The sequence below is a fragment of the Prosopis cineraria genome, unplaced genomic scaffold, assembly GCF_029017545.1.
Source record: "Prosopis cineraria cultivar Desert tree isolate PC_DT_omini unplaced genomic scaffold, ASM2901754v1 PC13, whole genome shotgun sequence".
NCBI classification, from domain to species: Eukaryota; Viridiplantae; Streptophyta; class Magnoliopsida; order Fabales; family Fabaceae; genus Prosopis; species Prosopis cineraria.
The window spans coordinates 13760347-13772758 of NW_026555344.1; the positions used below are offsets into that span (position 1 = coordinate 13760347).

Below are 12412 nucleotides of genomic sequence, written 5' to 3' on the forward strand. Positions count from 1 at the left end.
AGTTTTAATTCCCTGATTAATTAAATTTAATTAGGGTAATTTAGTAAATTAAAGTGGTATGTGGCCAGAGAGATCTAACAACTATATTTGATGGTATTTTAGCCCTATTGTGGGTTCCGTATCAAGGCGAGCCACTCGGGCATCGAAAAAGAGAAGAAAAAGAAGAGTTGAAGTTGCTATGCCACACGCCGCGACGCGTAGATCATCCGCCGTGACACACAACCATCTTTGAGCGAGGGAGGACCTCTCTATACTATGTGCCATGGCACGTTGTGTATCCGCCATGGTGTATGGCCATTTTTTGCACTTTATCAGATGCAAATTGAGACAGAAAAAGAAAGAAAAGAGAGGAGAGAAAGAAGAGGTGCGCCAAAGCTCTGTTAGGGTTTGCTTGGGGACTACTTTGTGAGTATTTTGAAGGTTATAAACACCTAAGGTAAGTATCATACTCATTAATCTCCCCTTTTCTTCCACATTTAGGAGTTTATGGTTAAGGTTTGATAGTGAAAATGAGATTTCAGTCCATATGGGTTATAGGTCTAAATTTATTAGCTCAAATGGAATTAATGGGGGTAGATTAGAGTATTTAAACCTAAGTATGATGAGTTTAGTGTTTTGGGTTATTGGGAACCATAAATACCCAAAAATCTCATTTATTATGGGTAGTTAAAAGTTTATGATGCCATTAATGGGGATTTAATGGCTCATTAATGCTATTGAAGGCTAAAGGTAATTATTAAACTCAATGGTTAGGCTCCACCTCTCGTAAAGTGAAGGTTGGGCAATTTAGAAGTAAAGATTGAGAGTTTCAAATGGTTGATTTTGTTATGTTGATGGAATTCAAATTGGTCGATTGTAGCTTTGGCTCTTGATCACCTATTGGAGTAAAAATTCAAGCTTGGAAGCTAGTTAATTGAGGGGTAAACCTTTGAACTCTCAAAGGTTTGAAGTAACTAAGAGAAAACTCTACTTTGGGTAGTTGTATGTTAATTGATTGTTTAAATGCTAATGGTGAATATTACATGCAGGAGATTGATTTTTATGTAACACTATACATTAGTTTTCATTGAGTGTATGAACATTTGATTGAGCACAATGCTATTTTGGCTTGAAATGCAAAATGCAAAGTCAAAAGGATTTGATTATAAAAATGCTTATGTTTTAAAAATGAATGCAATGATGAGTAGAGATATTTTTGCGTTAGTCATGAAATGAATTTTAGAAAAGGATAGAGATACACACTTAGGTAGCGCAAGGTCATAAGCCTAATGTGATTGTAGTATAGTGAGTAAATGAAAGCAAAAGAGTGAGAACAGGTGAGTATGGTTTTTGGGATGATCAGTGGTGGGAATTCACCTAGGGATTTGGGAGTAAAGAAAATTCATATGGTAATTAGGCTGCCCTCTAGTACGCGGGGGCTATAGTCTTATCCCACTGTTTGTCAAGGGACTTTCTCATAGTTTGTTGAGGGACTAGAACCTAGATATCTCCACCGGTTCAATAAGAAAAATAGCCTAGGGTATAAGACACCCCAGGGATTTGAGAATGCAGAAGGCCGTGGTCCAAGAGTGAGTCCTGTGATCTTTAACTGGGTCACACCTCAGGATTGGTGAGCTTGGGTAGTCTACTCACACGAACAGAGCCCTAATCAGTGTTATAACTCACGGTTTCGGTCTAAGAAAATAAGGAAGATATAAGGTTAGTTGATCATTGCCTAAGTAAATACATGATGTGTCACACATGCTAAGTGGTGACAAGTCACAAGAGTAGGGGTCTCGTCACATATATGAGAATATGGCGATAATGCACTTAGCTATGTGAGTAATGAAGCTATAAAGTGATAAATGATAAAATGTGATATATGGGATATGTTTTATAAATTTGATTTTCTTGTGCATGTTTTTGCTTTATAATTAATATATAACTGCATAGGGTAGGTTTAACTTTGGTTACTAAGTGGCTAGACTCACCCCTCTTATTTAATAATTTTCAGGCTTTAACTTTGGTGTTGATAGGGAGAAGACTAAAGAGGTGGGGAATTAGTACATTCCTTCTTGTATGCCTCTAGTTTTGATGTATTTGTGTAATAGCATATAAATTTTCAATGCTAGAATGCATACTACCCATACTTGCACTATTTGGTTTAGAAATGTTAAAATTATATTTTGAGCCCTTAGCCTTTGTGTATTTTTGTCATATATATGTTTATAGGGCTAAAATATTAGTGCAAGTGTAGAATTGAAGTTTGAGCATGTTTCAAATGATTTGAGTTTAATACAATGCTATTTTACCTCCCTTTTTACTTTTGGTAAATTGGAGTTGAGGAGCGAAATTTTAATTATAATGATGTTTCGATGCTTGTGACGTGTTGTACTAGTAGTCCTAAGTCCATTGGACATGGTCCAGGTGTTAGGAAAAACTTTTGGCACTTGTTGAGGGTTTGGACATCCATTTTGTATAAAAGTGTTGAAAAATGGTTAAATTGTGTTTGGGTGTTCAACTTCCCAATATGATGTGTTTTGGAAGTCAAAGGATGATTGGAATTTAGTATCATTTTAATATTTCTTGAGAGTTTATTCACATTAATCAATTCTTTGAGACTAAAATGTCATTCTCCCTATTTTATATTTATATACTCTCAATTCAAATAGGGAAACTTTCCTACTAGGATATATTATATATAAAGAACACATACGTTTTAGATATTAAAAGGAAAATAAATATTATGTTTAGTATGAAATACATACAAATATATTTTAGTAGGACTGAAAATATATAACTCTTATATTTTTTTTGGAAGAAAATTAAAAAAAAATTAGGGAGCCAACTTCCTGTCTCTCCCATTGTAAATCAGCAAAATAACTATCTAATTTTTATTTTTCATCTAACCTATTTAACGCTTCCCCAAAGGGGATCCCACATACATGCAACACTCATCTACCTGACATATAACAACACAAACACCTTATTAACTTTCATATACACACCTGCCAAACTTAAATCTTTAGTCATGTTTGGGCCTATAGAGGATAGAATTGACAACCGCTTATATCAAGAAGGAATGTTCATTCCATTGAACCAAATGATTCTTGGCAAAATAAATATGTTGTTATTGTATATATTCAATTGCAGATTTACTATAATCAGACATGCTTTATTATATAAGTAGATGAAAACAAGCAATTTGGAGATTTGTCTTAGCAAATACCCAAGAAGATACGTTTTTTTAAATTCCTTTTGGTTTGGGCCAGAGGCCTCATAACAAAAAAAGAAAGAAAGAAATTATTTTCATGCTTTTTACTTCAAATTTGCCAACTATATGGATACTCATAGTTGGACATGTAACTAGATATGATGATGTGCATTATATCGAGACTGAGAAATAAGCTGAATAGTGCATCATATTGTATATTACATACTAACATTTGTATATTGATCGATTACAAATAACAATATTAATGTTACAAAGATAGTCCCTCTATTTAAAAATATAAGGTATTTTTAATCAAATTTTACCTCCTAATAAAATTATTACCTACTTTTAAACTAATCTTATCTTTCAATATTTACCCTTATTAAATATCCTACAATAAATATAAAGTTATTATCAATAGAGGTACTTTTGAAAAAAAAATAATGATTAAATCTCGAAAGACTAAAAATACCTTATATTTTTAAACATTCAACTTTTTAAAAAATGCCTTATATTTTTAAATGGAGGGAGTATAAAAGAATAATATGATAATCATAATATGAATACATCAAATTAAAACTTATTCTCAGGGGCCCAAAATCCATGAAAACCTAGAGGGAAATTCAAATGCCTTGGGATTTCTAGTCTGGCCACAAGGGCATTGCCTGCTCCTATCTTCTTTGGGTTTAAAATAACCAGATAACATCTCTGCATTGCCACAGCATACTGCACAAATGATCCAAAACAAAACACAAAATCACAATTAACATTTTTTAAAAAAATCATAAACCAATATTTGTTTTCCCGAAACTAGATCACATGCCATACTTCATATAGAATTTGAGATGAGTTGCATTGTTCATGATGAATAAATAATACACAATGATATTGATGATATCCGATGTATGTGTATAAAATATTTATAAACATATATATGTTATGCATGTTATGTAAATTTGGCTTAGAAAATGTCCTGATCTTAACTATTCAATTCAATATTGTTAACAACTTAAAATATATCAATAAATTCAGAAAAAAAATTAATCATTACTTTTGAATTATCAAAATTATCCCCAATACAATGAGTTAATTAGTTAGAACATTGTTTATTTAATTAGGAAATATCAAAACAAAATGTATTTAGAAATAAAGTTTTAGCCAGCTTATAGAGGACCAGATAATAAAGACCAAAGATAATGACTTTAGAATAAAAATTAGAAAGAATACTTCATAGCAAGCAGTTCAATTCCACTAATCATAAAAAGTATATGACTTACTATTCTTCATCATTTATACAAAGCCAATGGTTCACGCTATGGTTGAAAAGAAATTTTCAATTTATCACTATAGGGAAACTTTAAAAAGAAAAGGAAAAAATGGGCGTTTAATAATAGAAAAATTAAACATAAAAGTTACTCCTTCTGTTTAAAAATATAAGGTATTTTTTAAAGAGTTGGATGTTAAAAAATGTAAGGTATTTTTAGTCTTTTGAAATGTAATCATTATTTTTTTTAAAGTATCTCTATTAATAGTGGCTTTATACTCCCTCCGTCCCAAATTATAAGATACTTTTAAGCAAAATCTCACATATCAATCTTATTAAATATACTTAACAACCTTATTTTTTCAAAATAAAAATATAAACTTTCAAAAATATCCTTCATTTAATAATTTTAAATCTACATATAATTAGTATTAAATAGAGAGAAATAAAGGATAATATTGGAATAAACCTATTTAATGAAACATTAATTTTATCAAAGAATCTTGTATTTTGGGACAATAAATCACTTTCAGAAGTGTCTTATAATTTGGGACGGAGGGAGTATTTATTATAGAGTATTTAATATGGATAAATATAGAAAGATATAGTTAGTTTGAAAGTAATTAATTACTTTATTGAAATATGAGATTTGTTTAAAAATGTCTTATATTTTAAGATGGAGGGAGTATGTGAGGGAAATTAATTCATGTTAAGGAAAAAATGAACGAAATTAATTTATCAAATTATAAAATTGCTGACCTCTACTACGAGCAGGTATCCATTGTCTTCTCTATCATCATCATCATCACAAGTTTTGGGAACAAAAATAGGTTCACCAACAAATCTGCGAGTTCCAACAGACCAAGTTTGGGCAGATTCACTTAATAAATCCAACTTCACCACTGTGTCAAATGGGAAATGTGGCAATGCTTTGCGACATCCCAATGTTGTTGCTGCGTATACATATCTGTTCTTTTTCCCGGAAAATAATGGATTTGTCACTGGAAAATCTGACGACTTTTTCCACTCTTTCATTCGCTTCACGCTACATTCCTCGCATTTCTCATCACCATCCAGCTTTATTGACACCTGAAATTAATAATCATTTACATTTGTGCTAAAACACTGGGCCTACTATGAAAATGGGCCCGGTCCATGCATGAAGAAGGTCACGCACCTGAACAAGATGAGGCAACTCATTTTCGCCTTCTTTCACATTCATAATTGAAGGGTCAAGCTTTTGTCGTTGCCAATTGTATCCTGATGCATATGTATAAAAAAAAAAAAAAAACATTTCTTTGTTAATTAAAAATTGTATAAAAATATATTCTCTTTGTAAAATACTCTCTCAATCCTTTATATAAGTCATCTTAAAAAAAAAAAAGTTGATAATCCTTCTTGCAAGTGACTTTCCATAAAACCATGAACAATTGATTATTTTTTCAATTTCACATTTTTTATGAGTAAGGCAAGGGGTTACATATGAGAGAAAAAATGTTTTTAAAAATAATACATTCAATAATGATAAATTAATAAAAAATTTAGACAATGTAAATAACTTAAATGCCTCTATTTATTTTCTGCTAATTAGTTATATAAAAAATACTTCCTCCATTTTTTATTGTTAGAAAAACTATCACTTTTGATTTGTATTTTCTCATAAGAAAAATCACTCATTTCAATAAATATTTATTATATATTTTTTAAATTACTCTTTATAATTTACATTAATAAAAAATAATTAATATATGATTATGTTAATTAATATAGAGCATTTTAGTTTACTTTTTTAATTTCATACATAATTATTATAGTTAATACATTTTCTTAAATTATGTGATATAATTTTATATATATATATATATATATATAAATGAAGGGAATATACAATAATAAAGTACCATCACCAGTCCCCATTATAATGAACTTTTAATTACTCACAGAAATCAAAGAGAGACTAAGTTATTAATTTTATTTAAAAATATAATAATTTTTTATTTCATTTTTATTTAAATGAATATTTTAAAATTTACATTACTTCCTTCCTTTTAGTTAATAAATTTAAATAAAAATAATATTAACAAAATATAATTGATATTTTATTTAATATCTTATATTAAGAATTAAAAAATCTTTACAATAATGGTAGGATAGTACGGGCATCAATCAACTTACCGAAGAGGCTGCGGAAATTGAACCATTGGTAAGAGCAAGCAGCGGCTTGGATCCGAATGTCCAAATTGCCCTCAGCATCGTCTGAAATGACTTGGAAGGCATTGGCCACGTGGAGGAGCCAGAGCTGAGAAGGAGCTTGAATAGGGACGGTCCAGTCCCTGTCTCTGGGAGTAGGAGAAGAGTTTGGGAAGCGAGGCAGCAGATAAATAGGAGATGTGGGCTGACTTGGGTTCACTGTTAATGCCGATATCATTGGCGATAATCCACACACAGCTCCCATCGACCCTGCGCTTCCATTTTCAGTTATAAATAGGACAATAAACTTTAATTTAAAACATTTAATTATTTATTTATATTGCATTTTCAATGTTAGTAATAAAATTAAATAAAATAAGAAATGGGGGAACTGGGAAGCTTATTACCAAGCACATCGAGTTTGATGCGATTAGCAAATATGATATAGTGAGAGTCCGTGAAGGCCCAATCGTGGATCATCAAGTGGTCAGGAATCTTGAACTCTTGTCTCTGTATTAACTTGAACTTGGAATCATATTCTGCAATAGCCCAAAAATAAAAAATAAAAAAATAAATCACCATCACTACACCAACTTGCTGGCTTGGGCCTGGAATCATATTTAATTTTATTTTAATTGTCATATATGTTTTATCTAGACATTCAAATAACATTAAATATAAGTTAATTTTATAGTTATTTATACTAAAGTGAAAAAATTAAAATTAAATAATCATTCTATTATAAAAATAAACTAAATAAAAATAATGACATATAATATTTTATTTCATTAAATTTATATTATAATTTTATTAGATAGAGCATGAATGAGGTGGTGCACTAAGTCTATTCAATAATTTTTTATAATGGAGTTGATAATATTGGATACATTAAATATTTTTAAAAGAATGGAAAATCTAAACGATACATTAGTTTGTAGATTTGTCTCTGAACTTCAAAAATATCTCAAGTCACTCCCTCAACTTTCATACTGTTATGTAATTTAGTACCTGAACTTTACACATTTAGCCATTTAGTCCCTACCATGAAAATATGACAGAAAAGAACCATCGATGGTGCTATTTAAAAAATTCATACTTACCGCAAAATGTAAAATTGCTGCGTGGGAGTAGCATATCCTCTGCGTTGCACGACACCGTAAGCAGCCTGTTCCTGCTAGCATCCACTTTATAATGAGACAAAAGCCTCCTTCGGGGCATCTTAAACACTCCTGTTATATGGAATATATACGCTCATATTAATTAATATAATTACTGACAAAGTTAAATTCTATTAAATTAATGATACACCAGAAAAAATAGTATTGAAGAAAATTTAAATCATATATGGTGTGTAGTACAACAATATACTTTGATATTAACTATTAACGTTAATACCAAGTTGGTATTACCAACATCACCTTGGATTTTATGATGTTTTATTTGTATCAGCAGCATAATATAGTTAATAATAGTGCTATGCTCTGTCACAGTATATTTAGATTATTTAAATTTGATACCAATATTACAATGTTTATACATAGTTGTCAATATCAATTTAAAATATAAAAAGTATATAGTGTCTATCATCATTGACTTATCTTAAGTTTCATTGGAATTAAGGACTTAAGGATTTGAAAAGGAAAAAAAAAAAGAAAGAATGTTAATTAAGTCTAAAAAAGTTGAATTAATAATGATTAGATTCTTCCCAAAAATTTTGAAAAAATGAGTTGCAAATATCTATTCAAACACAGATAAAAAAATTTTGTTACAATATAAGAGTTGCATTATTTAATAATTAAATACTTATTTACAATTAAAAATTTTAAATTTGTAATTATCTGGATCCAAGGATTCATCTAGAAGACTAGAACTGAATCTTGGGGGAGGGGTCAAAATGCAAGAGTACATTAGAACCGGGGGGCTAAAATTAGTTTTATTATCTTTAACACATAAAAACAATATAAGTTTTAAAAAGATTTTATGTAAAATGTATGCTTACCTCGTCTAAATTAGTCTCTGTTTGGATCGGGGAAGGATGTCTCCTTTTTCTTTATTTTCTATTTTCCTCATTTTCTCTTCACCATTGCTAGATCAAAACTTTAATGGTTCTGGTTTAATATTTGGTAAAATCATTATTTTAATTTTACATATAAATATATATTTGAACTATTAAAATTTTGATCAAAACAATTTAAAACTATGATATTCTATTTACAAATTTTATGTAAAATAATAATAATAATTTTATGAAAAATTAAATATCAACCGTTTGAAAAAGCATTAATCTAATGGTGATAAAGCAAAAATGAGGGAAATTGAAGTAAGAGCAAAGGAGACACCCCTCTCCTATTTAGACAGATATTTCCAGGTTATATTTGAGAAATTATTGTGTCAAGGATTTTACTGTTATTAATTTAATGTTCTGATACTTAACTTCAATTCTCCAAAAAAGATTAAATATTTTTTTAAATTGAAAAAGTATCATTTTCTCTGACTTTCAAAGTAAGAAATTATTTGATCTCTAGACACAAATTACATCATATGTCATTATATGAAGCACTTGGCCAACCCATAATTCCTTAAGCGTAAGGCAGACGTTAAGATTCTATATGCAGCAATTCAAATGCACAAACACAAGGAAAAGTGTAAATAGCAAATACTGCCAAAAGTGTCAACAGAGTTTTGTTTTCCAAAGGAAACAAAAACTAGGAGACAACAATGATTTGGGCCACTATATTTTTCCCAGTATAAAAAGCTGGTTATTAAATTTATGAATTTAAAATTAAAGATGCACTGTATTAGATTTTATGTTTATTTATTATTTTTTTTATATTTGCTAATAATTACATGGGAACCACGCATGTATGTGTTATGTACTAACATGTCCAAAAAACCAACTACCAACAAGCACTCATCAAATTATACTATTTCCTTTTCTACCAAAAAAAAAATTATACTATTTCCTTTGGTAAATTTTTATTATTTGCTTATCAACATCATTATCACAAGCAACTTGGCCACCCATCTCTATTATATATTTCACACACACACACACACACATCGACATATAATAATCAAAGTGAGAAGAATATTACTAAGTTGCGCATATGCTCTCTCAATATTATTAATTATAAAGAGAAAGCTTATCTAAAAAAATCAATTTTTGAGCACTATTGATGGGAAATAATTAATGTTTGATGAGATTTAAATCCCTCCCCACAAACAGCAATTTTCTTGTTTCTGCCTCCATAATTTAATCTGTCATTTGTTTGAAATAATTATGCCTATATATATATAGATATATTCTATTCAATTTAAATGATTAGCTATATAATATTATAGTAGTTAAAAATGGAATAATGCAATAAAAAATTATGTAACTAACAGTTAAAATTAAATAACAATATCAATAAAATTTTATTTCCTTTTGAAGAAACAATTGGATTAAATTTTAAATTGTAATAATAATTATAATTTAACATGAGTTGATTTGATTCAAATTTATAAAAGAAATGTTACCTTTTTTTTTTTTGGGTAAGTTATGAGCAATATGGCTCACTTTAAATTTTATGCGAGCTAAGGTTGACATATGCTATGGCTAGTTACTAAAAAAAAAAATAATGAAATGCAATTACTTAATCTTGATTTATTTATTTTAATTTTTTATATAGGAAGAAGTAAAAATTTTTAACTACACTTTATTATTACTTTAGAAAAATGGTTATTTTTATATAATATAGAAGATACAAAGGAGAATGAGAAAATGACGTTCTCTTCTTGACTTTTGTAACTTTTCCATGATCTTTTGCAAATCAGCAGTGCTGTTTTATTTTGACTTACATGATTTGCTTTGTTGACACACACATCTAATCCAATATTCTAATTATTACAAAATATAGAATAAACAGTGATACTATTTATAAGCTACATATGTATTGTTAGTTATAGTGTAGTTCTTTTCACACTATGCAATAATTTTTTAATTTATTTTCACATATTTTCATTAGTTTCCATGTAACTTTTCCTATAGGTTTAATATTTGTTTTAATACATTATTTCAACAACATTAAATGATAGAAAAGTAGTATATTTTATCAAACACTTTTAATTATTATCTTTCTCCATAGAAGACAAATATTATTAGTTATTTTTTATTGACAACATATTGTGAGCTCAAGTTTTGCAAGAAAGCTTAATATTAATTATGCTGCTCATACACTGTATATCATACATACATACACATCAAAAGGTGCTTGACTCAATTAAGAAAGAAATATAAATCATCTCATCCTAGAATCTCAAGTTTAAGATGCCGCTGAGATACTCATGAGGCTATCATTACTAATAACAATTTTACATAATAGGGGTTTGGATTATAATGGATAGGAAGTGGTACTATTCCAAATTTTTCAGGATATATGCCGAGTAATGGAATAAAAGAAATCATACATAAATACATATACATATATTAATTTATGGAATAAATAGAGCAAGATAACGTACCATACAAAAGAGGCTTCAAGAGTCCGGCAGCGAATTCCCATGCATCACCATCAAGGTTGGTCTTGCCCTGATTTGAATCAGAGCCGTCGATCATGTTGAACTGCCCGACGGTATCCAACGTACCAGATTCGATCTCATAGGGATCTCCACCTTCCCAGAAACACAAAAGCTTGTCTCCCCACCTCAATACGCTAGTGTTAGCCACATTCTTCATGACCTTCGTGTTCCCAACCTTCCTTCCACCTTTCAACACAGAAAATGGGCCCCTATGTGTAAACCGCCACGTGTCGGTCTTGGGATCGTGCTCCTCCACTTGAGCCTCCGTCTTCACGTACTTGGCCATATATTTCACTCTCTTACTCACATTATCGATGCTGAACGCTCGCAGGTATCCATGACCGTCTAGCGGATGCACTGTAGAGCCATGGTCGTCGGAGAAAAGCCCCGGCCCTGTCAAATAATACGTGCCCGACGGGAAGTCAGCCGGTATCGCCCCGTCGACGACGCGTAGGGTTACTGGTTGGATCGTTTCTTGGCGTTGGGAAACAAATAGGAATTGGTAGTCCCAAAAGGCAGCTATAGAATCATCAAGCTCTATGGTTGGCGGCACCGGCACAGGCACCGGCACCGCCACTCGAGGGTCTGGTGTGGTGATTGATATAGCTCGAGGCACGGTGGTGGCCGGAGATAATAGAGGTTGGTTCGCCGTAGATGATTTTGTGGAGGGAATTAATGGAGGAGGAGGAGGAAGAGGGAACGTCAATGGTTTGGTTTGCATTTTTCGGAAGAGAGTGAAGCCTTGTGTGTTTGTGTTCAGTTGGTCACTTGAGGGTGGCAACATGTCGGCTATAAATATATGAAGATGGAATAGTTGTGATATGGATATGCACTTGGTATATGCTTTAATTACAGATTTGCCATTGTAGGGTTTGGACTTTGGAGCGAGTGACCAATTCATGATTCTTGCCGAATCGAATCAAATATTAAATCGAAAACGCCAATAGTTTATGTTCGTATGGGCTAATTGAATTGAATCAATAGTCGAGGAATCAATAACGTGATAATTAAATTACAAAAATTATATATTTATAATAATTTAAATATAAAAAATAAATATGAAATTGTTATTTAATTTAAAAATAAAACTAAAATATTTTAAGTCTATTATTATTTAACAAGCCACATAATACAATATAATATTAAATGATTAAAAAATGGGTCATTTTTTTTAAAAAATGATTAAAAAATTAAAAAGAAAAAGG

The 12412-nt window shown here is 30.3% G+C and overlaps 1 protein-coding gene across 1 annotated transcript; it reads right to left on the reverse strand.

Moving 5' to 3' along the window:
- Positions 1-3687: 3687 nt before the first annotated feature.
- LOC129291779 (carotenoid cleavage dioxygenase 7, chloroplastic) lies at positions 3688-11954 on the reverse strand. Its single transcript, XM_054929305.1, has 7 exons — positions 11151-11954; positions 7748-7876; positions 7055-7186; positions 6633-6917; positions 5635-5717; positions 5217-5546; positions 3688-3919 (listed from the first exon to the last, which is right to left on the reverse strand). The coding sequence occupies exons 1-7, from the start codon at positions 11926-11928 to the stop codon at positions 3767-3769; spliced, it is 1890 nt and encodes a 629-aa protein (XP_054785280.1). The 5' UTR covers positions 11929-11954; the 3' UTR covers positions 3688-3766.
- Positions 11955-12412: the final 458 nt, after the last annotated feature.

Coding starts and splice junctions, on each gene's coding strand:
- LOC129291779 (XM_054929305.1), bottom strand. CDS start 11,928: ATGCAAACCAAACCATTGACGTTCCCTCTTCCTCCTCCTCCTCCATTA. Junction 7,187..7,747: donor CAGCAATTTTACATTTTGCG/GTAAGTATGAAT, acceptor GGGCTATTGCAG/AATATGATTCCAAGTTCAAG. Junction 3,920..5,216: donor GATACCTGCTCGTAGTAGAG/GTCAGCAATTTT, acceptor TCATTTGTGCAG/TATGCTGTGGCAATGCAGAG.